This window comes from Gallus gallus, chromosome 5 (genome assembly GCF_016699485.2).
Source record: "Gallus gallus isolate bGalGal1 chromosome 5, bGalGal1.mat.broiler.GRCg7b, whole genome shotgun sequence".
NCBI lineage: Eukaryota > Metazoa > Chordata > Aves > Galliformes > Phasianidae > Gallus > Gallus gallus.
Window position 1 is genome coordinate 24,955,301 of NC_052536.1, and position 27,625 is coordinate 24,982,925.

The 27,625-nt window shown below is 39.5% G+C and overlaps 1 protein-coding gene across 1 annotated transcript; it reads right to left on the minus strand.

The window, feature by feature from the left end:
• On the minus strand, positions 1-27,544 carry LOC771560 (cytosolic phospholipase A2 epsilon-like). Its single transcript, XM_001234823.6, has 20 exons — positions 27,393-27,544; positions 26,693-26,765; positions 15,587-15,723; positions 13,925-14,056; positions 12,810-12,850; positions 12,154-12,196; positions 11,357-11,420; positions 10,772-10,935; positions 10,370-10,462; positions 9,278-9,315; positions 8,682-8,817; positions 7,387-7,523; positions 6,674-6,896; positions 5,976-6,090; positions 5,327-5,464; positions 3,476-3,583; positions 3,135-3,329; positions 2,490-2,656; positions 1,679-1,865; positions 1-1,463 (listed from the first exon to the last, which is right to left on the minus strand). The coding sequence occupies exons 1-20, from the start codon at positions 27,420-27,422 to the stop codon at positions 1,255-1,257; spliced, it is 2,430 nt and encodes an 809-aa protein (XP_001234824.4). The 5' UTR covers positions 27,423-27,544; the 3' UTR covers positions 1-1,254.
• Between the last annotated feature and the right edge of the window lie 81 nt (positions 27,545-27,625).

Consider the following 27,625-nt stretch of genomic DNA (forward strand, 5'->3'; position numbering starts at 1 on the left):
TTTCATTTTGAATTAAGGATTTATTTTCTATTTTGGCTACAATTACATCATTTACAACAAACCACACACAGCTCTGTGTGTGTCAGTATATGTTACTTCAACACGGACAAGTCACTGTCTTTCCTTCAAATTTGAAGTACTTAAGGGCATCTGACATTGGCTGAAGCATTATCTTCTTTTCAGATAGATTTGCAGAGTATTTGCATTACTGAAACCTTTCATGAAGTAAATAAATATTTTTATTTTCATTTAAAAGTTAAACAATCTCAACAAATTGCCTTGTGATATTTATAGCTGCATAAAGCCTGTATTACTTGTATACATTCAAGGACTGAAAAAATTATGTAATTACCCATGAATTATCCATGGATATAAATTTAAAACACTTAGCTTGTTCCCTTACCAAAAAATCTGAATGTTTCTGTTTTTAATGTTTTTATTTTCCCAGCATCCTTACCTATAATAACAAGAAATACTATTATACCTGAAACTAAGGGAAGCAGATGCTGAGCTGGATACTCTGAACGTCACAAGTATTCAATTAAAAACACAACCTCAGGTCAGGTGCTTACACATGCACCAGAAGAGCAACTTGCAACTCTCTAGAGGGTTTGGAATGATCACTTCCACAGGATTTTCCAAACCCAAATACTGCTGGCATAAAAAAAAACTTGTAAATTCAGAAGTATAGAAATTCTGCATCTTACACAGTAAATCTTGGCTTTTCTGTATCTTTTTCTGTATAGTTTTGTGTGCTATTTGCAATAAAATTTAATGCTGATGTTATAACAAAATTTAGTTTTCTCTTTCCCTTGGGATTGTCTACATTTGTTCAATATTTTTTCTATTGTACTGAATTTGGAATACATTAAATACCTGTAGCTCATTTATCTTCATATATAATTTTTTACTTGTGTTTTTGCAATAAGTTGTGTTGCTGTTCTACACTCATAAATTCAAAAAACCCATCAATAAACCCCATATTTTCTAACCTTTAATTTACTGTATATACATATATGTATAAATACACATGAAAAAAAACATTCACTAGCAGTGGATATCTACTTTAATAAAGCATGAGAGTAATCATGTTTTGTTTGATGGGTTTATCTAGGATTGCTACTTGGTGTAGAGGAACCACAAGCTAAATCTCAACACTTTCCCAAGTCCATATATTCATTCACCAGCAGGTTCTGATTCTTCTACAGGGAAGAAAAAGTGATACAGACATCTTTCTGAAACTTGGGACAACATTTATTTTTTGTGTTGTCGTTTCTGCTCTATTGCTGAATTCAAAGCCTGAAGAATCAGATGCTTGTTGTTCTGAATGTTATAGCTGGTCAGTTTTACCAGATTGTCAAACTGCTCCTCTGTGTAGGTAAAGCTGTTTATGCAGTATGGGGAAAAAAGGCCGGAAACGTCCACATTGCCCTGTGCCATCTCAGCAGAGCTGCGCTCCACACCTGCCAAATCAAGAAAAGTCATTGACAGGGCATAGGGATGGTCTTGCATCCTCCTCTCCAGAGGAACAATGTTCCTCTCTAACTTAACACCCACAGTCCTTTCCATAGGAACCACATCAGGGGAGGAAGGGGTCCGTGCCAGCCTTTCCCACCCATCCCGATAAATATAAAAGCTGCATGGGTGGTGGGAGGATCAACTCCCTCCCATGGCTTACCTGGCTCTTTGTATTTTCTGAATGTGTCATTCACCAGAGGGAAAAACACCACTGTTGGTGCCTCTGGGGTCTCTGCATCTTCAAAGATGTAGCACTCCTTTAGATTTTTCTTTTCCTCTTCACTCAGGCGGATTTTTGGAAATGGAATTCCCTGTTTTGAGAAGTATTTGGAGGCTTCTTCCAAAGGCTACATTCAGACAGGAAAAAAGGTCAGAAACTCTACCTTCCCCTCAACTTTTCATAACACACAACACATTCACCAAAGGCACTTCACAAAGATCAGGCAATCACTGTTAGCATTTCTTCTGGTCTTTGTTTCCTTCATGAGGAATTATGTACTGGTTACAACATTTCAAGATCAAGACATCAACTAGCACTCCTGATGATTGTCATACTTACTCTTCAGCCTTTATCTGCAAGATAAATAAGATGTTCACAGCTGTGTGCAAGGGTGACACAGCCACTTATGAAACGTAATCCTTAGTGGAGACATTCTCCACACAGAAGACACAAGCAGCCATGTCAAGGTCCCAGGAGTGTATAGGTATGTAAGATAATGCTTACCTATGATGAACTTGATTAAAATAAGATTTATTAAACTGACACTACTTCTGAAGTTCCCCCTAAGGGATCTGTCATGATAAACCAGTATTAATGCAAGATCCAGATACCTAGAAAACAGGAAATGAATGCCAAGAATCCTTTTCTCACACATTTAGTTTTTTCTGCATTAATTATTCCGACCATTTTGGAGCTTAAAAGGAAGAAAAGACAGTCATAATGAGACAAGTGAACAAAGTGGTTATCGCACCGATGTCTGTGATCCCGAAGAGTAGTTTAAGTGTAGGACAACATCCACTTTCCTCTCTGGCCTCATGAGTGGTGGGTAGCTGATATCAATGTATCCTGCTGTGTCTGCAAGGCACAGGAACTCTGCTGTTTCTGTCAGCTGGTTGGGAAAATTCTCTAGCACCGTATCTAAAAGGAAATATTTCTTATGATGAAAGGGACGAAGAAATATATTTGTTGTTTAGCTAATAAAAGAGAGCAAAAAAGGCCTCTTCTCATTACTTTCATTTTCCAAGATCCTGCTGCATTACTGAAGTTCCATCTTGACACAGAAAAGAAAGATCTGCCCACAGTAAGAAGACAGAGCTCCTTCACTTCTCATGCTGGCCTTTTTCTATTCCTGATGAGCAGCAGCTGCCCTTCCTAGGAACCAAGGTATTTCTTGGAGTATCTGTTAACATTTTAATTTTAATAAAAACAGAGCTGTGCCACAATTAGAGCGGTTTTGCAAATTCACTTTTGAAATTTGACTACTTATCCCGAAATTTCTGTTTCCAAAGTGAAAAATGATGCCTATTCATCTTTGGCCTTCTCTTCACTATTGAAAATACCGATCATCTTACCAGAAAAAAGACATACCAACAAGAAAGCATTTGGGGATGTTTACCTTTCCATATACAAAAGCTTTTGCTCTGAAGGTATTCATTGTGCATCTGGAACCCCTTTAGGAAGTTGAAGAACTTTGAGACCATTACTCGCTCAGTCAGGACTTCCCGAACAATGCCCATGATGCCACACTCAGGGGTGACTATGTAAGTCTCCAACTCATTGTTCCTGACTGGTGGAGAAGGCTCATCTCCTTCTGATGGGTAGAGCAGATAAACAAGTCATTGTTCTGAAAGCGACTTCATTAATACTTAAAGATTTTCTACTATATGCATCCGGATGTTATATTCATTTAAAGACTTTTAAAGTAACAGATACAATAGAAACAGAAACATAACCAACCAACATCAACAGCTGTGGGTTGAGTGCACCTCAGTGAGCACCTGTCTGAAGGATCTGATGAATGCCAAGCATCCAAAAGGTTGTATGAAAAGACATTGCTCCACAGGCCTGTGGAACGATAGAGAACAGGGAAACTGCTTAGAAACATTTAAATGGAAAATATCCCTTTGATCTTTCCACAGACTTTTAGCACATGCGAAGTGTCTTCTCATCAAAAATGTTAGTAAGTTCTTTCACAGCAACTCACAGTTTGTCCTCAAGAGGAACCTAAACGGTTTTAAACATTGCACCAGAGCTTCAGCTACCATAATTCACTGTCACACACAGCTATTACCAGTACACACTGCAAGCCACCATTTTCTAGGCCCACATATTCCTGTTCCATGAGAGAGTAAAACCATGCCAATTCACATAAAGCAAGGGTTTGGTCTATAAGAAATGTCATAAACAACTGCATTCATAATTAAATATTTAGGGATTGCTCCTGAACAACCAAGATCCAAGTGGTTAGAGCACAATTTGAGATGGTCTGCAGAGTTTTTAGGTCCCCGAAAACAAGACACCTTCAAAATCTGTTGTATGTTTCTCCTTTCTACAAGTTATTTTGAGTGAGACTCGTCTCCGTCTCCTCATTCCCATAGTTCTTCCACTTTTGTCCTCTCACTTAAGACATTACTTCTTGTAAATTACACTCCTCTTTCATCCTTTAGCAATCACGTTTCACTACCAGTATATTTTAACTGTACCTCAAGAGGGCACTTGCATAGTATATCACTAGGTGGCAACATAGCTCTAAATCTTCATTCTGACCTTTCTAAAGATGCACCTACGGCTTTGGGGTCACCAGCTCACTTCAGGTTCTGGGGAGAGGAACACAAAGCTCAGCCTAGACTGGATGTGATAGGTGTGTTTGCTACCTGGCCACCTTGGGTATGACCACACCACAGACATGGCAAAAATGCAACGGAGGCAAAATGTTCTCAGAAGATGGCTTCATAGTCCCACGTAACTCCATAATCCATCTCCTTTCTCTGACTGTTAGCACAAAGTGTTTTACAGAAGAATACAAGGAAATGGAAAGTATAATGGAGTCTCATTTCCACCCTCCAGCATCTCATGGGTCTGGATTTGGTACTTCCAGTAGCTGGTAGCCATAGTGTTACACAGTCATCAGTGAAACTATCTTTCATGAATTTGTCCTCCCTTTTTTAGACCTATACATATTCTTGGCTCCCGTGATAACATGAGTCTTGTCCCCCAGCCGCCTCCTCTCTTTACACATGACATCACTACAAGCTCAAATATAATCATCAAAGCTCAGAGAATTAGGGTCTGTGAAGCTAAACACAGCCTTCCTCATGCCCAGGTATTTTCTAAATATAGTAGCAATATGACTCTGGGCTTTTTTGTATAATACCTCAAGGTGCACAATTTCTCTACACTTTAGATAAAGAATACCAAACATTATTGTTTTTAATGTGGGCTTTTCTGTCATAAGAAAACCATTTCTTACTGGTGTTCTTGGTGAGCTGTTGTGTGTCATACTTATTTACATGTAAAGGACTCTTCTGCAGAAGAAGCAGAAGAGCGAACCAGAATAGAAAGTAGCATCATAAAGAATTCTAGTATTAGAAAAAAATAAAAGAAGAAGAGTTACATAAAAATAGCAAAGCTGTCCTGCATTACTGGGAGCATGCTACTGAAACAAGGATAGCAAAACACATTGACTTAATCCTGCAGAAGCTGTACATTTCAGTCCTGCATGTTGCAGGGCACTGCCAGAATATTTAGGGATTGTACATATGAAGTATATTTTTATGCTATCCAAAGTTTACCAAAGAAGCACATCACCTTTCATGAAGCAGATCCGAGACTCAGGAAGCTTTTTCATTAAGCGACCCATGAAGAACTTGCTGCCAAAATCTTCTGCACGAATGAAGGCACCATATTTCAAAAACCCGACCTCATAAGGTGTGAATTCAACCCATTCTGCAGGGGAAAAAAATGGACATTTTAATTTATTCTATCCACATCTCCTAGCAGGAAACACCCTGAAATGACAGGGAATCGACTTCAGGACAAACCATATGAGCAGGGTAATCACAGACTGGCCTTCATCAGGGTAATGACATCATTAGGATAGTTTCAGCCACTCTCTCAAACAATTTTCCCCAGACTTGTTCCTATGGAACTTTCCAATGAGCCTCTCAAGATAGAACATAAAGTTTATACCAAAAGAAGTCAGCATAAATTATCCCATACATAGAACTAAGGCTCTGATTTGGGAGTACTTTGGCTGTCCTCAACACTGTCCCCACATTTCTCCTGTCCCATAGAAGCTGGGTTTTCCCCAGAGACTAGACATAAAGTCTGAAAATGGAAGAGGAAGATAAAGAACTGCTTATAAATGCTACGATTTGGCAATGCAGGGTGTTGCAGGGTATACTGTAATTGGTAGCAGATACAACTGAATCCAGATACAGTTTAGTTTTGCCATCACCTTTAAACTCTGACAGGCTGTAGTCATCTTTAATGTTGAGGATCATGTAGATTGGTAGGGGATTCTGACCTTGAGTTAATGCCCATCTCTCATCAGACAGTTTGTGATTGTTTTTCTGTGTATTGACCGGAAAAAGAGAAAGAGCAAAACCAAGAGACCTTCTTGACACTGTGCATGGGCTTGGAAAATTACAGAAAAAATAAATATTTATTTCCAGCTACATTTCTTATTCTTCCTACTCATCTTGTACCAAAACATTATTTTATTTTATTTTTTTTAACTGAAGAATGACCTAAGCATTTACTCACCCACAAAGGCTTATTTGATTTCAGATAAGCTATGGGAATTTTGTGGTACAGAGTATTTTCATTCCTCTGAGTAAATGCATTCATTTTGCATGGATTATGCAAGTTCTCACAGGGATAAACAGAGCAAAAGAAACCAAAATCAGGATGCTAGAACCAGATGTTCAGATACTCATATAGGTATAGTGAGATACAGGTTTTCTGCTCTACCAAATATCCCTCAGAATGGTAACTATATGTTGAGAGAGATTTCAGGTCAAAAGCCCTTTGTTAGTCAACAGAAACCATCTGTCTGATAACACTGGAAGGCTCTCAGGCTAGTGCCTGTCCCTGGAGCTTCTATTTCTGTACAATGGTATTCAAGACTTGTTAAGGAAAACATAGACATGCTACCCCATCACTCAATGCTCTTTCCAGCAGGAGCCCCCAGAAATCAATACTAGATATCTGGTATCCTTCTTGCTTCCGCAGCTTAAGCTCTCGGTCATAGTACTTCAAGCTCTCCAGGGAAAAGCAGCTCAGTTTGCTTTTGGTCATGTGTCTGCGGACTTCACGGATCTGTCCAGAGATATCCTTGTGTGACCAGTCAGGGCTCTGATACAAATGTGCCAGTGTCCTGAGGAAAAGAAGGAAAACGCATTATCATACACTCATGGATATTTCCACTTTCTAGACCTGAATTTAAGAACCACAAAAAATAAAAAAAATAAATAATCCCACACAACTAGTTGAGGTTCATTAAAAACATGAAAACATGTCTTAGGCTCAGAGATTCTTTGATCTAGATTTTTATTCAGGTCCCAGAAAATTCTACCACATATGACTAAATTGTTTATTGCACTTCACTACATTAAGGTGTTATGCCTTTCAAGTTAACCATTAAATGTTAAGCAGATGAAAATCAAGATAAAGCTGATTTGGGAGTAGAAACTGAAAAATCCAGCATCATAGAAACAACAGAAATGGTCTATAATGTCTTCCTAATCCAAAAGTAAAGAAGTCTGAGGCAAAAAATATACATCTTCCTTTACCACAGCAAAGAGAATAAATCTCATACAGCAGTCCACAAAGCTGAAAAATGACGTCTTTGTTCAGGATCTCCTTACCATGTTGAGCCAGATGACCCAGTGATGTAAGAAATAGCATCTAAGAGACCCAGCTTTTGAAGACCCAGCAGGTTGCCTAACAAAGATGTCAGTGCCCGGGTGCCACCTCCTGTTGTCATGACTGCTACCACTGGAACCTTTTTAAGCACGAACACATCACTTAGTAAGCAACAACACAGTTAATATTAGCACATTATGTCTCAGCTACATGAACTACAGCACTTCTGTCTTGCTGAAGAATTCTGACATTTCATCATTTCCTCAAGCAGAGGAGAAAAAGATGAAATGCGGGTACTTTGCACCAAAATTTAAAATAAAAAAAAAAAAAAAAAGACAATTTGCTAGTTTAGGTATTTTTCATCTACAGAGAACGACCTTCTATATTGTAATATGCTGGCTTACTGAAAAAGCTCGTAACTTTTTATTTTTAACATTTTCAATATTGGGTTGTATTTCCCTTCATGGAACATCATCTCTTGAGAGCTCTATTTTGAGAACCAGAAACGCTCATCCTCTCTAATTAGTCAAATATAAAGACTGGATTACATTTCCCATAAAGTATCTAGAGTATATAATTGCAGAGATGAAGCACAAAGCCTAGCTAAATAGAAACCTAAATTACATTACAGGAAGATAAATTCCTCCAGCTAAAACCCACTGGGAAAGTAGTGGCAAAATGACATTTTCTATACACATTTCCAGGCAATTTGTATCAAGAAAATACTTAGCTGTGCTTCTTTCACCTGCTGCAAATCAAGCATTTCAGGTTAAAACAAAGCATTCTGATTTCGGTATAATAAAGGAAACAAACCATTTTCTTGGTGTTTATTTGTTTGTTTTTGCTTTTTCCACTGAAAATAATGTGCTAATGAGAAATAATATACTGGTGTGATCAGTGAGCAGGGACATCATTTACAGCTCATTATATAACCATTTTGTCATATAATATTTAACACGCCTTTATCCCAGCTGTCCTGGGCAAAGTGAAAAGCACAGGTAAAAAAAAAAACCTCCCAAAATGAAAACTTCAATTCTGTAGTACCTGATCTTAGACCATACTCCTCCCCTAAAATGTAAAACATTCCCACAACAGCATGCACATGAACAAGTTCAAACCCTAATCCTTGGATTTGATACAACCCATGCTCTCATGTTGCTTCACCTAAACATTTCTTGATGCTTTACATGGGGCACTGAACACATCAGTGCTGGTTAAGGAACAATACATGACCAGCTGTGGATTTGACTCATTCCTGTCACACAACACGGTCCAGACCCAATGGTGCTCCCCATACCTCATGGTCTTGTAGGTCCTGTTCTAAGTTAAGTGCTTTTTTCAGAGCAGAAGCCACCAATTTCCTCCGTTTCTGTAGGAAATTTTTCTCCTCCATGCATAGATCAAACTCCAAGCGAACATCAAGGTTTCTTGACCTCAGAAAGACAGAGTCCATGGTTAAAAGGAATATAAGAAGCTCGAGTATGTGATCACTTACAAATAAGGACTGGACCTACGCTTACAAGTTGTAAATTCCATAATCAGGATTTTAAAAGCTGCTACTGTGATCCTACAAAGGCACATCAGAAAAGATTAAGCAAAAAAAAGGTTGTAAAGTCTTAGACTAAAAAATAGATTTTTTTCTACACTGATTTTCTAGAAGTGTCTAACATAAATACTGTATCCATTTACAGGTACCACAAACAGTGAAACATTTAAAATTTATTGCCTGAATTACTCCAAGTTTTATAAATTCAACTATTCTGAATTTTTTTCAACCAAGGAAAATGAGGCATATATATGTTTTTCTAAACTTGTAATACCATGTGTTTTTTTTTTTCAGCCAGAAAAGATCTTCATCACAAAACCACAAAACATAAAGACAGAATTTCTTACCAGTCCACTGACTTTACATGTAAATCGACTGCTTCATTCTGGAAAACAGCACAAAACAAAGAAAACCACAGCACATAGTAAATACTGGGGATAGTCTTATGCCCCTTCCTTGTAGTTACATTTGAAGCCCTTCAGTTTTTATGAGAGCACTGTTGGACACACAAAGGCTGTAACTATAAGAAAACTCATCCAATTTCTAGAACTTCTCCCAGCCCACTGACTAAGTCCACTAACATTATTTATACTGGAGCTTCAGCCATTTTAGATACACACATCAGTGTATACAGCAAAAACCAGCACCAGCTCCGTCAGTGTGCCTCGCCTTGCTTCATTGTTTGCATACACTCTGGCCTGCATTAGTCCAACTGATCACAGAAACCCTTCTCTCAAACTTTTGACTGTGATTTTTGTTTCTGTTCAGCTCAGATGAAAATGTGCAGGTCCAGAGCCCTCTCTGTATAGGAATATAAATTTATCACACCTGTGCACCACCTTAAGAACAAAATAAATCTCTTACAGACGCCCTGTATTTTTACTGGAGAGTAATTTCAAGCAAGGTGTAAAACCCCTCCTGGTTGCTCAGAACCTGCTGAGATTGCAGCTCTGTATTACAGGGTCTTTGTGCCAAAACTAGCATCAGGAATTCCCATCCCATAAAAAAGCCTACTTAAAACTTCAGAAGGTGGCAAACTTCAACTCACAGGTAGGATAAAAAACGCAGACATAAGGATCGTATATTGCCAGAATCACAGACATATCTATAAACCAACCATAAAATATGAGAATTGTCTCTCACATTGTGTGAGAACTTATACTGGCCAGTGTTATTTAATAAAGTCCTTTGCATAAAACAATCACAATAAACTGAGTTGTTTAAGGGCACTCTATCCCCTTCCTACCTTCCCCCCCCACACAAACCCTTGCAGAGACTTTTATTATTTTGCATAGTTTTCTAATGCTCAGTGGACTGCAGAAAATGAGGTTTAGCAGTTAGATATCCAAATTTCTGCTTCATGGTAATTTGGTTAACTCATGCTTGTTGATCTTGGGATCACAGCTTCAGATTTATTCTGAAGAGTTATTGTCAATCACCTTTGCCACTGCTACTTTCTCCTTGAATGGAAGTGAATCCAGAGGAATAGTGAGGGATGCAACGCAGTTTTTTTTCTCTTCACCTGAGATACACTAAAAAAATAGATTTAAAAGTAAAAAAATATTTAATGTATACACCATAAAAAGTACTGTCACCAGCTTTTTTTTTAAATAGGATTGACTCCCAGCAGTTTCCAAGTTGGTATCTAGGTGTCTTAGTGCTCTTCCACAGCAGATGATCATGGAAGTTGACTTCCAATTAATTATTTTTATTTTTTATATAATTTAATATAATTTATATAATTTGTCCAATTAATTATTATTATTATTATTTCCATATGTCCCAGTGAAATATGGAAAACCATGAGTTTGCTATGCTTACTCAAGCAGAAGATCACATACCAAGCAGAAGTGTGGCTTCTTTTCTGCCAGAGCCATGCGCAGCTCTGCCAGACCATATTTGAGATAATGGAAGATGAGAGGCCTTGGGGGTTGCAGGGAAGAGCCCAGTGACAGGGTCTGGTTCTGTTCATAGGATCCCTTCACTGTGAACAGGAAGTCTTTTTCTAAAACAAACAAACAAGAATATTCCCAAACAGGAAATATTACAGGGAAAAAAAAAAGCAGTAGCTGTTTAAGAAACTCAGACATATGGGAAAATTGGGCTAAACTGAAATAATTGAGATAGAAACATGTATTTACTTCTATTTTGCAGTATTAATAAGGTTCATGCTCTAATTTCAAACTCCAATTTTGCTATTTGACATAGACACTTATTGTTGGATCTATACAACTCTTATTTGTAACCATCTAATATCTGTGCTCTATTGATAAGAAAAGAGGAAAATTACTGGATAAAAAAGTGACCAAATAAAAGTTGTTCTTAATTATCTAAGTTGTTTCTACTTCACAGAGTTTAAGATCCAGTCATCACATTTCCTTTCTTGTAGCAAATTTTTTTTCTATGCTAAAAGCTTAAAGTCTAACCTGAAGCTTCTTTCTTCTTCTGTCTATTGTCCACGAGGACTTCCAAGCAGCAAGCTTCACGAGACTGTCACAGGGATGAATAATGAGAGAATTAAATATCCAAACCATGCCACATATGATTCACTTTGCTATTTATCTCTGGCCACCTGGGTTCCTGGGGTCTGAACACCTGCCCATTGTGTGTTTGGCAGGTATGGGTACACTTAGGATGTGTTAGCTGAAAGCAAAATGTCTGTAGTGGCATGTCTGCCCATGGGATAGGAAGGAAGGGGACATAATGAAAGAAGGACTGGGAGTACGCCAAGGCCTCCTGAAGATGGACTGATGGGCAGCCAAATCACAGAGCTGTCCTTGCATTCCTGCTTGTGTGAAGCTGTACGGTCAAGTGCTACCTCCCTCCAAGCAGTGAGTTAGGGGCAGTCAGGAAAGCCAATTCCAATTCATCCAGGATAGGGATGGTTCTGTGCGAGTGCCAGGAGTAGTTCCCAGGGGGAATGACACAGAGGCAGCAAACAAATGAAGGAGCACTTCAGGCTCTGCCAAGAAGTTTGCTATCAGCTGGTGATGGAGGGCTGGTCTGTGGGTATCCCCAGTGACTGTGTTCACCGTTTCTTAATACATCCTCACCCCAGGAGCCATGCAGGCAGATGGCTGCCAGTTTCTGAAACTCCTCTTTCCCCCACCCCACATCTCCCTCTCCTTCAGCTCTGACTGCAATGACTTATTGGGGCCCTTCACATATTTATCGTTCCCAACACCAAAAAGATAATGAACATAGATAAACAGTTTGAAATTACCACCAAGACACCATTACTGATCAGCTTTTCAGGAGGAACTGGACTGAAAGAACAAAAAAATGAAATCAGAACATGATCTAAATACCTCTTTAAATGAACTGCGGGAATAACACTTTCCTTAAAGGCTGTCTCATCTAACACAGTCTGTAACAAATCACTGGTTTTTAATTTTGTTGCTGCTTTCAAAAAAGACATCTGAAATGTGACTTCCTCACTGTTTTATGATAATCATAGAATCACAGAATGGCTTGGGTTGGAAGGACCTTAAAGGTCATCTAGTTCTAGCCCCCTGCCATGGGTAGAGTTGCCAATGACTAAATCAGGCGCTACATCAGGTTGTCCCTGCCCAACCTGGCCTTGAACACCTCTAGGGATGGGGCATCCACAGCTTCTGTAGGCAACCTGTAAAGTAATGAATACTAAGAAATATTGAATACAGTCACTGTAGTTCTTATCATCCTTATCCCACTCCCAGGAAATACTGGGATAGATTCATATCCAGGGTGACCTTTGGTAGATAAGGAAGCGAATGCTTTTGCCAGTATGCAGATAATTTGACAAACATCAGCTGTGACTGTGATGATGCTTTGAACTACGTTACATTAAACTCTAGCGTCTGTTCTACATTTTGTTGGTTCCATTTAGGCTTTACTCACATGCTCTCTGATGCAAATTCAACTTCCAGCATCTCCTGTGTCTGCAAAAGATTAATTTACTCTAAGCATTTGAATTAATTTTCTTTGTCACCAACTATTCTTGTTAATGAGTATTCTGGCTCCTGAAACGGTTCTTAAAACCCAAATTCACTCTTGTTTTAGGGGATGCTCAGATGAGTAAAAGCAGTTCAGTTAGAGTAATTTTGGAAAGTATTCTCCATCTTCTATTAACCATCAGTCTTTAGGCTGTGCTTGTCCATTCAGAGATGAGGCAGAGTAAAATGGCCACTTGGGAATCCTCAGTCCTAAGTTTGCTAGAAATACAGGCCTAAAACTGTCTACACCCCTGGCTTTCCTGAGTAGCATTATCAGAGAATTGATACTCCAGGAGAGCACTGGGCATCCTCAATTCTTCTGATGAAAAGGACTCCCAGAACAGGGATAATACACTGACCAGTTTAGAGACAACTTAGCAGACTTCCTACCAATCTCACCTTTATGCAAGCTGAATACCAATACTTATCCTATTTGAAAAGTCAGTGAAACAGCATCTCTGTAAAGCAACTAGACTGGACAATCATACTGATGTCATATATGCATTCAGACACACTGAAGCAATGAAACAGTTACAGTAGTTGGCCATCTATCAGCTTTAGCACCTCAGCATGGATCTTTGTGTTATATTCAGGCGTGCATAAAAAAATTTACAGGTCAAGCTATCAGCCTTTAACTGAGCACTCCAATAGCTGTGCCAGCACATGCCACAACTCTCAAGTGTTCCTTTCTCAGGAAAAGAAATTCTGACAGAAACTTTGCTCAATAGCAGCGGAGTCTTCTATCCTCAACAAAAATCTATTTAAGCAACAGATTCTAGGCTCAGGAAAAAAAAAAAAAGGAACTCTGCTGCCAGAAGGATTGAGGAGCTAGCAAAAAACATTCAAAGTCAGGAGCACTTTTCACTGTACTGAACAAGGTTCGGACATACAGAATAAATGACGGACAAATGAATATGAAAGAAGCCCTCCTGTCAACAATTGCTTTACAGTAAGTCATATAAGGAGGTAATAGCAAAAAATATGTTTTCTTCCTGTGGGCAAGACTGTTTTATTCCTCACCTCTGGATTTAGCTGAAAAGTCAAGCGAACAGTTTCTCCAAGCTGTATTTTAGCAACATCAAAGAGGACAGTGAAGAGAAGATCATCTTTAGTGATTGTATTTTCATCATAGACTTTCAGTTCAAGAATATTCTGTGAACAGAGAGAGAGGTTTAGGATCATTCCTGTTTGGAGACTTTAGGCTACTATTAGGTCTCCCTGGAGCCTTCTCTCTTCTCCAGGCTGAACATCCCCAGCACTCTCAGGCTGTTCTCACAGGGGAGGTGTTCCATCCCTTCGAGAATTTTTATGGCCTTCCTCTGTAAGCACACTAACAGGTCTATGTCTCTCCTGTACTGGGAACTCCACATCTGGACACAGTACTCAACAGCACAGAGCAGAAAGGCGGGATCATCTCCTGCACTCTGCTGATCACACCGCTTTTGATGCAGCCCAGGATACAGATGGCTTTGTGAGCTGCGAGGGCACATTGCTGATTCATGTCCAGCTTGCTGTCCACCAGTACCCCCAAGTCTTTTTCAACAGGGCTGTGTTTTTTTTTGGTGAAATACATACGCATAAAGAAATAGGCCTTTTTTTCTGCTGCTCTCAGAACATACTCAGCTCCTCTCACTTTCCCATTCCTTCCTGCCACCACACAGAGCTCTTCCTGCTGCCATTTGCCACCCACTCACTGAGCTGCACAGGACCTTAGAGATGCTTCACAGTGCTGAGTGAAGTTACATCAGTCTCTATTTTCCCAGTAGAGAAATAATTCAGGCCTCACTGGTCTTAGGCCTCAGAATGGCAGGCATGTTGAAGCTGAAAGTGGTACCATACAGGACCAGCACTATCTCATCTGGTAGAACTAACTGAGCCAGTGGGCACTTGCACAGGCAACTTCTGCAGACAAAAGCAAAGGTATCGTTGACTGAAGACCCTGTGGTATAGCAATACCGTGAGCTATTCCAAATACTCTGTTGGAGTTCACTGATGAGATCAAGAGAGCCAGGAGGCTGGCCTGCTGATATGGCACCTGGCAGAAGTGCACTTCTGCTCTGCCACCAGCACTGGCAACCAAAAGGAGCAAGTCTTAAAGCAGGGTTTGATTGTTCCAGGTATGAAGAAGGGTTGGCTTCCTTGTGTGTACTTGGACTGTGATGTGGAAGCTGTCTTTTGAAGGAAGTGGGCAGTGGGACTTGCAAGCTTCTTACACCTTCACATTTATCATCACAGTAAAAGCTTAGCTGGTCATCTTCAGCAAACTTTTGAATATCTTTTCTTTTTTTTTAATTTGAGGTAATTTGAAAGGAATAGTTCAAAAGTACAGCATTGTTACACTTGCTTCCACTATGGAGTTCTTACGTACCTTTTCATGCTGTTAAATTTACTCTGAAATGCCCACCTTTACTCTTAAAAAAACAGGAGTTTAAAAAAAGAGAAGAAAAAAGAAAGGAAGAAAAAAGGAAAAAATGATAGAACATTATGCGAATAGTTGTGAAATCTCAACTACTTTCTACACATCACAAAGTAAAATCTCATTTTGCTACTGCATGCTGTTCTTACATTCACTTACCCACATCCCTCAAGTCCCTTGCAAATATTTTTTATGGTACCCTACAAACAGATCACACAATGAGATCTCTGCCCCAGCAGGAAAAACAAATCCACTTTGCATCTTACTTTTACTTGGCTCTGGATCCTGAAGCAAAATGTTTCATTCCACACTGGATCTTTGCAGTTCTTGATGGTTCTGGTCCGGACAGTCTCAGAGGAAGCAGTGGGCAAGGACAGGCTTACATAGCAATCCGCTTGACTAACTGGATATAAAAAGATACATTTTAACTAACAAACTACAAAAATAAAAAAAAAAAATAAATCTCAGAACATAAACTTATAGCACTCTACAGACAGTAAACTGCAAAAAGGAGATATTGCTTTAATACTTTCCTTACAGGTCTTTACTCAACAGCACTCACTACTATTTATCCTGTCTAGGAGGCTGAAACTGTGATCACTAATGGAGATTGAAAGAAGCTACTGAAATAAAGGGAGCTGGTGGGGGGAAAAAGAATGGTTTTACATATCAAAACCTATCACTGATACCTCCCCAGTCTGTGGGAAATCAAGAGACCTGTTGTGGTGAAGGTTTACATTTTGAGAACCTTTTTTAAAGGTAATTAACTACTTAACTCTTCAAGCACTTTAGATAAAGAGCAATCTTTGCCCACTGTGAAGACACTTCTAATTTCTTAGTGTAGCATTACCTTAAACACAAGGTTGTATAATGAGATAAAATACAGCATTAAAACTTCATAATACATGCAGTTTGCACTGGTTCAGGCTCCCAGGAACTTCCTCCTCCCCAGATGGAGGTAAATAGCCTTGCAGCAGGGGAACACAGCTTTGCAAGGTACTGACCAACTGAGTCTTGGGGATTGCTGCAGCTTTCAGGTGAGAGGCAAGCTGGATACTTGTAGGTCTGTACAGTTAACTTTCCATCTGTGTGTTAACCTGATGTATTTAAAGCATTTCTTGCTTAAGATTCTCACTGATACTTCTAAGATGATTTTTTAGTTGTTGTTTTGTTTGTTTTGTTATTGTTGTTTCTCAGGGAGCAGTGTTGTGCATCTCTTCCTAAGTGCAGGAAAGAGCTGATATCTCATGAACCTGTCTTAATAAGATGAGATCCTGAAAATACAGTGAAAAGATACAGCAGGAATCACTCTCTCTGCACTGTTTTTCACCCTTTCTAGTCCTCCCATTTGGAGCAAATCTGCTATTCTGTGGTTCTGTACATTGCTCAGCATTCACTTCTACACAACAATTCATTTCTTTATTTTTTTGTCTGCTGAACAACCACAGCTGTTTCTAATTTCTCCAGCCCTTAGAACAAATTTGTGATCATGGTAACAGGTTAGATGTGATGTGTGATGTACTAAGAGGCAATTTGGGACTGTGGGATACATGCAGGGAGGCAGCATGATGACCAAGCAGGTAGGCTACTGGAAAAGGGCTCATGACATTTTGGCTCCAATCCCAGCTCTGCTCCAGGGTGCTAGGTCACTGTGGGCAATTGCCTACATTTAAATATATCTTTTCTATCTGTATGTTCACATCAATATAACAGTGATAATGATCATTTCCTCATTTGTAACCTGTTTTGATATTCCACAATTAAAAGCAACATACAAAACAAAAAATAACTACCACTATTAGTATTACCAACCCACAAAAAGAGAGTATCTTATCAGCAATTGTTTTGCTTTCTCTATCAGTCCCTTGTTTTTCACTCCACACTTTCTTTATCCTTGTGGTGTTACTTATGTGGCAATGAATAGGTATTGCTTAAAGCAATTTAGGGGATCACATTATGTAGGATTTCTTTCAAGTCTTCTGATAAAATCTGAACATTAAACATCTTCCAGATTTTCAGCATGCATTTGATATTTTCCTCCTTGCTGTCCACAGAAGGAAAGAATGACACGAACATTCCAAATGGAGATCTCTATACCGGTAATTAGTATTAGGAAAATTTAGATTTATTAATATAAATTTAGATGCAGAATATGCATAATGTACCTTTATACAACAATTTATTGTTGAAGGAGGTCACAAAAGAGTTAATTAGCTCCCTCACTCCACCGCAATATTTTCAATAACTCTTCCACTGAGTTTTGATAAGTCAAAATGAGAATACTGATTTTGCAGAGGTGCATCCTCTGGCAGTGTCAAATACGTAGGTATGTGTATTTCTGAGAATTTATTCACTTACGGTCTGGGATATCCCTTTGTCATAAATATTAAGAATCCCCTTTGAGAAGATGGACATTTGATATTCTCAGAGTATCAAAGAGGCCACTTCTAAACTCGTGACTCAAACCTAAGCAGAGCAGTTGTAAGAACTTTCTTCCATCTGTCATTCTCTTTGAACACTGCAGAACTATGGCAAACTTGAAAAGTTACTCCAGGCTTCAGCAAGACTGTTCGCTATTAATAAGAGAAAAACAAACTCCCACAGCTTGATCATCCACACTAATACCAGCTCAGTCAGTAATCACCAAGTCTCAACATAGCCCAAGACAAGAACGCAGATAAAGGTATTTGAATCTGAAACAGACAGATCATTGCATGAAGAAAAACAAATTATGCCACAGAACTACATTGCTGCAGGATTTATCTGATAACTTACACACACACAACACATATATAGCTATTGGACCAGATCCCAAATACACAGTGCTAGCTGTAAATGCAGGAGACTAAAATCTCGTAGCATACATTTTTACTCATTCACAGGAACAAATGGATGCTCAATATCTTCCATGTTCCAGCTCTCTCCCACTTTCTTCCTCCTTCCACCAAAAAAGACTTTAACTGTCACCAGCTATTGAATTTAAATATGTCCAGATGGAAGAGGATTGGTTTAGACAGCCTATCATACGAGAAACCGAGTTTGCTAATTCAACAACAAAGACTGACAAAGTATATGGTAACAGTTGGAGCTGGAATGTCTAAATGATTATTATAAAGAGGACAGTGAGTAGAGTCTCAGTATGGCAGGATGGAAATAAAGACAAATGTTAGGAAAACTGCTCCAGCTCTAAAAGAGTTAGCTCTAGTAAGAGGTTTTTATAATTTAACTTATTTCAGAGGGCGCCCCTACCTAGATACCTATCAGTGACAGATAAGGTAAATCTGATCCTGCTTCAGGAGAAGAGGACCTTTCCAGATGAAGCTATAAACATATTGAATGGAATCTGGACTTGCTGCCATGTGATACCTGTGTTTACGCTGGAAGGCAATAAACAGAATAATCATGGCATGTCAATTATCTTACATGGAAACCAACTAACTGGTCTCTCTCCCAGCTCTGACTGTCACAGGAGGAAGCAACAGATAAATCCTTGTACTGTTCACCAGCCCAAGTCACATATAGTATCTGGGTGCTGACAGGCCTCATTATCTCCAAAGCAATTGCAAACCTCCTTCTTTTACATGTATAGAATAAGACTGTAAGTTCCTTGGGAAAGTGGCCACCTTTTCCTTACAAATACACACAATGTCCCATGTACCATGAGCTAGATCCATACCTAGAGTATCTGTGTACAAGCTCAACATAATTCTCAAAAGGAAACAATACAAAAAGCAAAGTCATACAGTGCAGAGATTCTCACAAACAGCTGTGCTGAAACTTGACCATTCTACTCCAACTCCTCTGGAGCAACAGAGATAAATCACGTTACCTAAATAGTAAGTACAGTTGGTTGACATGAGGTGTTTTCCATTGTCTGGGTTTGGTGTAAACCAGAAGCAGAAAATATTTGCAAATACAATGAGCAAGGTCAAAAATATCCCAAGGTCACACTTAGAGGAAGTAGCACTGAAAATTCACAGTTGACTGTAGATTCTATACACATAAGTAAAAATAAATAGACGTAGATTTCTTTGATTTTTTATGATGGGGATGGAAGAGTTGTGCCTGAAGAAACATCATGGAAGTAATAAGGCATATCATCATAATTAAATAAAAAAGTAGGGTGCAATAAGTAAACTCATTCCCTCACACAATGGCTCACAGCAGCCAGTATGAAAGCAGAGATGTCAATGCTGATTAACTAATTTGGCAAGAAAACTCTATAACACACTGGGACAACTCACTGGAAGCAAGGGTGTGTTTTACACTACAACATAAATGTGTTTAACGTGCCTGAAACTTCAGCTTGTAAGTCTCAGTCACCATTTTATGAACTGAATTTCACACCTGAATTTTACTGAACTGAATTTTACACCTACAGGGTGTAAGCACAGAGATTATACTTTGATTTGTTCATTCAGTCTGGACTAAAAGCTTACATCACAGCGTTGGTTCATCCTGCCATAAATACTACCAGTTGTATGTGTTGCAAACACATGCTTTGCTTTTGTCAGTCGTGTCTTCTCATTTTATATGTCTGTTCCACAAAAATGTCACTGTCAGTTTCTTTCACATCAGAGTAAACTGCATATAGACACACAGTTTCCAGACTGTCTTTTATAGTAAGACTACAACTAAACCTGCATTCACAATGAAATCAAATAAGCTCACACTTCTGACTGGAATCCTCTGGGACTCTCAACTAATCTAGGAGCCTACAGCAACTTTCCTGTGAAAAAGAATGAATGAAAACATTACAAATATATATAATGACTTAAAAAAAAAAAAAAAAAAAAAAAAAACATTTACACTCAAGACCCCTCTAGTTTTCATTCTTAAACTGGAAAGGAATTCTTGAAAGGAAGGTAGTAAAGATTGGTACTGGGTGAATGGGCACAGATGAATACTTTGTCAGGTAGACATTCCAAAAGATTGCCACTTTAGCTACTATTGCAGCACTACTTACAGTCTCTGCAAAGAATACAAAATAAAATACTCAGGAGAGAAGCCACAGTCTCATGAACACACTTACACATACCTTTTCAGCTATGCAGACTATCATAGCTGTGTTAAGTCTAGCCTCTCTTCTTTACTTTGGCCTCCTACATAACAGTAAATCAAATCTGGGTTATTGGCTCTTACCTACAAGGTAATCAATGAAGCTACTTTCTGGAGACCATCACTGATAAAGGTCCTCAAGCTCTGTGTACCTTGCCTGTGGGCAAGGCTTTCCCTCGCACTACTCTGAGTCTTGAGAATCAACTTGGACAGGGACTAACACATACCACAAGCCTTACTACATCACTCTTTTAGCATAAGGCTCACCTCAGCACCACACTTCATCTCATCTAAGTGCCTTTGAAGGAGCACAGATGCATAAAACCAAATGTTCTATGCTCAGTGGGTGCAGGAAGGAAGGAATCATTGATTACAATATCAGTCACACTGCTTACTCACAGGTGGATGGTCTGCAAATAATGTTGTCCTAATGAAGCCAGAATAGGACAGATGTTAGAACAGATTCTGCAGATTCTTCGAGGGTATGCAAGAATTAATGAACAAAAATGATATTTTTCACATTAAAATACTGAAGACAAGAAGTTGTACCACATTCTCTTCATCAGAGAACTAGCTCAAAAATCTTGAAGTAAGTATCATCTGTATCAATTCATGTTCCTTATCGACATCTTTGAATGTATCATATAACAGTTAACACCAATCTGCTGACATTCCATTCGTGGTCAGTGCGCAACGTCAAACAAGGTAATCTTTGGTCTTAAATTCAATACATCATTGTATAGAGTATAATGTAAAGCAGGATATGAAGTAAAAATATGATCCTTATCAAGGGTGATCAATAATGCCAAGAAGCAAGAAATTCTAAGATGTGGAAGACTGTAAGCATGGGGAAAAAAGTGCTCAACTTAGTTTCGTACGCCATAGGAAGGTATTACACAGACAGCCAAGGATATCTGTAAATATAGAATGCCAATTCAGAAACCTGAGGACACACGCAATTGTCTGTTAACAACCACTGAAGTTGTGTGCATACGTTTGAAAGAAACTGAAGAAACTTCAAGATAGATTTATGCTATTTGTGTTACTTATAAGCACATTCCATGAAATGCATTTCAGCTCTGCACAAATGTCCATCAGGTATCCAGGTTTGCTGCACCTTCCGAGCTCAAGCTACAAAGCCGTGTCCTGAGCAGTCTGCCACAGCCTACTAGCTCTGCAAGACAGAGGAGGAATGAAGGGCCATGAATTTCTGCACGGACCTCTGTCTTCTCAAAACACATGCAGTTCTGCATTGCTGCCACTGTCACCTACTCATCCCAGCCTCTCTTCTCTACCCAAGCTTTCCCCTCATTTTCATTGCCTCCACCCTTTTCAAAACTGTTTTAAAAAGGTTTTTGACATTGAAAAAAATATTTTAAAAATTAAAAACATGTTTCAACCACTCATTAACTAGATCTCCTCTGAATACGAGGATAGTGCAGTCTACTAAGTGCAAGTAGCACCATCACAAAAGGCCTTTATAAGTTCATCCATGTTCAGTGAAGCACAACAGCTGCAATACCACCTGTGCTAGTGAACTGTAAGAGCATGGTAGCTGCTCTCAGCTTTTGCCTTTGAGACAGGAACAAGCCTGACACAGCTATCAAAGGTTGTCTCTATTTTTTACCAGTCCTTCAGGCAGTAAACCAGTTCATCCTCCTAATGCCTCTGTGAGGCACCTAATGCCTTTTCTGCAGTCCTTCCTTTAGAGATCAGTCATAGAATCACAGAATATCCCAAATTGGAATGGACCCATAAGAATCATTGAGTCCAACTCCTAGCTCCACTCAGGCTCACCCAAAAATCATACCATATGTCTGAGAGCTTTGTCCAAATGTTTCTTGAACTCTGTCAGCTCAGTGCCATGACCACTGCCCTGCAGAGACTGTTCCAGTACCTGAACATCTTCTTGGTGAAGAACTTTTTCCCGATATCCAGCTTGAATCTTCCCTGTTGCAGCTCCATGCCACTCTCATAAGGAACTAGAGCTCTGCATAAAAACATCTTCTCCAAGGTTACACCATGAGTCCACAGCAAATCACAAGGGAACATTCCATACAATACCTTTCACCACCAAAGCAGAGTTGTGTTCTTGCACACAGGAAGTACACAGAAGCCAGCAGAGCAATAGCAAGATGCATGTGTGCCTATGTACAATTCATTAATACCTGGCAGTACGTATTTCTCACCTTCAAGGAGGTGCCCTGATGAAGATTCCTAAGCAAATAACATTTTATTGAGCTCCTTGGTTGTACATAGCACTGTGTCTTCTAGTGGCAGCTCATGATGCTATGAAGTCACAGCACAGGTTTTTCATCTCCATGCTCCTTACACTCTACAGAACACTATACAATAGTATATAAATGCAGTGTACAAATAGATACAGTATACAAAGCAACAAGCAAAATACTGCACATGATACACTCCTTGGTGTTTCCACCAACAGTCTGCTAAGGGCTTGAGAAACAGGAAAGTGAAAGATAGAGAAATAGTCTCTTGGACTTGATCTGAGGGAAACTGGATTTTAGCATGTATAGAGATGGTAGCAATGAATTGAGGAAGACTGAGAGCAGAGTTGGATAACATGAGTGAATGAAAACCAAGAGAAAACTGAACAGAAGGGAAAGGGCTTATGAATAGATGCAACTCCAAAGGTGATTCAGACAGTATTGAGATCACTCATTCATTTTAGTTGTTCATATTATTAACTGTGGTTATTAGTTTTCTATGATAAACATCAGTCAGAACCAGAGCTCCATTTTGCCCAGTGCCTTAGTAGTTATTCAGTTAGACTTTGATCCTGATCTGAATAGCTTACAATTACAGTAAGAAAGTCCCACCTTTGGGTATGATCTCACAGGGAGGAGTTCCTGGTGATCAGCAATTGCTCTCATATTTGTTTATGTTTCTTAACCAATTAAGAAATCACTGTTCACAGGACTTGCTGCAACTTTGTAGTTACCTGCATAACTATTTCTTTGTCTTTGTTCAGATTCCTATTGCCAAGCATTTCTCTTCATCTACCATGAGGACTTCTTCCAACACAAATGCAGTCTGCCTGAACAGCCAGTATCATGAGAAACTTATATTAGATGCTTTGCACCTCTGTGCATGGAACAGCCACACTGAAAATAAAATCTGCGCTGGGGAATTTGCACAGTATGGGTCTAATTCTTGTTACAATCAGCATGTGGGTTGAAATGCAGTTATACTTGGCCAGTAGGTAAATCTCTCCAGAAGGAAACTCTCATGTGGTGGAAATGCAGCATTCTGCATAAAGGTAGCTTCAGGGAGGTCTGTCAAGAAATGGGTAGGAGGACTTAGGGGTGAAGACTGAGCCCTCCTATGAAGATCTTGGATGGTGGACTAGCCCTTGGCAAACAAGACTTCTGCAACAACTGATTTCTTTCTACACTCAGTAGGAGCCTTTTGGAAGCCAATCTCCATCATGCCAACTGACAGGAAGAGCAAGGGAAGATCACAGGAAGCCACTGGAAGCCACAGTACTGAAAGTAAAACTGATTTTGCCATTACAAGGATGAGGCACTGAGATCATAGCACCTGTCTTTGGCCTCTCTCATACTTGGGCAGGAAACACCTTTGGTGCAATCCAGTGCAGCTGTTGTGCCTTATGCACGAGGAATACAGGAATGGGAAGAGCACAGGCCCTTCTCACCTTGTTACTTCTGCACCCAGTGGTTCCTGCTGACACAGCTAACTTCCCTCCCTGGAGCAGCAGCAGCAAGGCCAGCTCTTCTCTGCTGGTAGAAAGCAGCCATGTTCATGTATCTGCCCTATAAATGTGTCACAGCTCCCTGTTTCACCTGTTCTTCAAGCCAGCCTGATGACTGATGTTAAGACTTCAGGCACTTAAAAACACAGATCTCTACATACCACCCTGTACAGCTGCAGAGAAAGAGCACCGTCCAGGCAGCAGAGCCAGGTTGTGCAGGTGTGGTGGATACGTTTCTGAAGGTTCGTGATAGCCACAAAGTTATCACAGTTCAAAAGCCATATCTGGAATAAATACACAGGGGCAGCTGTATTTGTTTGAGAGGGAACCCTAAATAAATGCACAGAAAGGGCCTTTTCAGCTCAGCCAGAAAAGATCAGATTTTCTCTAGCAGGTATTTCTACTAAATAAGGGAAAGAAAAAAAATGGCTATAACTATTTAATCAGCAATATAAACACACAGACCTCCCTAAAGTTGATAACACCCTGTAAGTGCTCTTGTTTTTTTTCTGTGACACTGAGGAATCTGGGCTCCCATCCACTGCAAAGTGAGCTGTAAGGTACCAAAGTGAAACCCTCTGGTGGCTTCCAAGACCAGATCTCTGAGCTACAGACCTCATGAGCTACAGATCTCTTGGGTGAACCAGGCAGGGAAAAGAACATCTTGGTGTTTGTCCTGTCCAAGAGAATCTGCTGTCCACTTCTGAGAGCAGATTCTCAAGCCAGATGACAGCTCTGGTAGCACCACTCTTACAGCTTTGATAGAAAATCTGTCAAACTCAAACGTGCAGAAATTGCAACAGCGTCTTAGGAATGCTATATTCTACTTAACGTAGGAGCAAATTGTTCTGATTCATGAGTAAGCCTTACTCGTATCCGATTTCAACATGCACCTGTAGCCTACATTAGTAGCCCAATTTTTGTTATTATGTTCTCACCACATACAAATAGGACCCTTTATCTGACACAAAGGGAAAAGTTCAGGAGATTGTGATCATAACAGATTGCCACAGACATCCTGTAATGTGAAAAACAAGTCCCATGTTATACAATATGTGCAAGATCTAAGGATGAATGAATGCTGTGGGTTGTGGGTAGCACTCCTTCTGCACAAAGGAGGAAGCTGTCTCTCCTTCAGCTGCAGAGTGCCACAGACAAAGGGAAGCAAAGTATACTCATCTTTGACGTGTGGTCCTCCAAAAAAATGCAGCATGACCTAATCAGATTCTGACTCTATCAATGCACTGATGGCTTCTTGCAGCTTGAACTATTCCTGTGCCACCTTTCAACTCTGTCAGCAACTCTTTCTCTCTTAATAACTTTAAATTATACAAAAATAGTGATGGAAACAAGTAACTTCGTGTAGAAAACGCAACTGTTGGATAATACTTTTCCTAAGATATATATTAAGCTAAATGTTTCAGCTGTTTACAAATATGAGTAAATTCACGAATTAAATGACAAATGCATTTCCACAAAAAGTATTATCCAAAATAATCCCTGAGCAAAGACTAATTCTAGACCTGAAATTATTTGTAATTTTAGTTAGAGATACTATTATCAGTTTCATTGAATTATGATGTAAATCTATTATTATGTTTTAAAAAATTACTTTATTTCACCTTTCTCCTTAATAGTGATAATTTCTCACTTTTTGACATTTTGACAACACATACTAGCCTTTCAAAAAAAGTAAGCAAAAACTTTAGGGTCAATCCAGTATTTTTCTGAAAGCCATGTAGTCTCCATGGAGGCAAATACTCTTGCTGAGTTCGCTTGCGTTTACGTAATATATAAAGATTCCTAACCACTTCCCTCTCATTGCAATCCTGCCCTGTTCCTTCTCCCCAAGACAGATATTTGAGCTGTCCTGCAGCTTGTTTTCTCCTACCTCAGTAACTACTGAGATTTTCTGTCTTCGCTTCCACTCTCACACAATTGCACCAAGCCCCCAGAAACATTTCACTCGTACTGTTTTTGCCTTGAAAGTCTGGTATTTCAAATGCATTTCAGTAAACATTTCACAGAAAGAGTTGTCTGACAACAAACTCATATAATATATAATGCTCGTCATCCTCCTTTTTTTTTTTTTTTTTTTTTTTAATCAAATACAGAAATGTGGAAGTGCCTGAATGTATTTCTGCTGTCTGCCAAAGACAGACAGATGGTAGTAAAGCTCCTGTGTTACCCCACAGCCTCTAGCAGCCACTCATTGTCAGTGCTGGCATTTTCATCTAGAATTAGAGGTGCAGCCTTCATCACAGCACATCACAAAACATAACTGATAATTAACAGCTGTATTTGTTCAGCAAAACTGGTTCTGAAGCTTTTCAGCTGTTAAGATACCTCACATTGTACCCCAGCAGACCTTTGATATTTCCATTAATAGCAACACTTCTGTAAACTAAAGGGTATTGTTTATAACAGACTGCATTCTAAGATTAGTCCAAATTCAAATATACGGCACTATCTGGAACTATGGTGACACTTTATACACAGACACAAGTTACAGTGCTCAGTTATATTCACTGCTTTCAGAACTGTACTACTGGGAAGCACAAGGAAAGACTGTGATACTCACACAAATCTGCCTTTCTCAGATTTCTCATCCTTATGATTTTTACAGAGAGGGAGCTGCATGGGCATTCTTCACACTGCAGGACAATGACAAAACAGTTACCTGCAGAACTATTGAAACATGCAGCAGAATTGGAAGAATAATTCTCCTGCCCTTCATCACCAAGAAAATCACAGTTTTGCCCCTTCTCACGAGGCTGTTTCAGTGGTTAAGGACAGGGGAAAGAGTAGAGAGGATGAGTAGCGGAGCATTCTCTCCTTTAAACACAGTTTCCATACAAAGACCATTGCCAGATTCTGTTCATTAGTCCCCCTTCCTTCTGAAAGGCTGAGCCTATAGGATCCTTAATGTTTGCGTAGCTAGTTTAGTTAGACTCTCATTCCGTTTATATATTAAGCCATGAGAGTCCCACACTGAAGGTCTCTGAACACTTCATCACATCTCTAGCAAACTCCTGGTATCTCAGACTGCTTCCTAGCCTGTACATGGATCACCCAATGCATCTCAATTTCTTTTCACTACCAAAAATGCCTCCACAGAGCTACCAATATTAGGAAACCCATCAGGTTGTATAACCTAAGCAAAAACATGCATGCATTTGGACTGTCGTCTCCCAAGACCTCCCTGAAGCACAAGAGTCCCAATCTCAAACCCATTTCTGACCATCTTCAGCTTTTAATGGATTACAGTCTGAATTTCTTACCTCGTGAGCACTCCAATATGATCCCATCATGCTCCCAGCTGCATACAAAGTGAGCTATGGGTGTCACGTCAGTTTTAGAGGCAACAGTTGGCAGTGACTCATGAAGTACCTCTGCAAATTTTAAGAAGCACCTGTTGAAGAGCAAGTGGATTATCCATGCCCCACCTTCTTTAGTGCCTGAAAGGGAAAGTATGAACAGAGGAGGGGAGGGAATTTGTGGAGTCTGATATCTG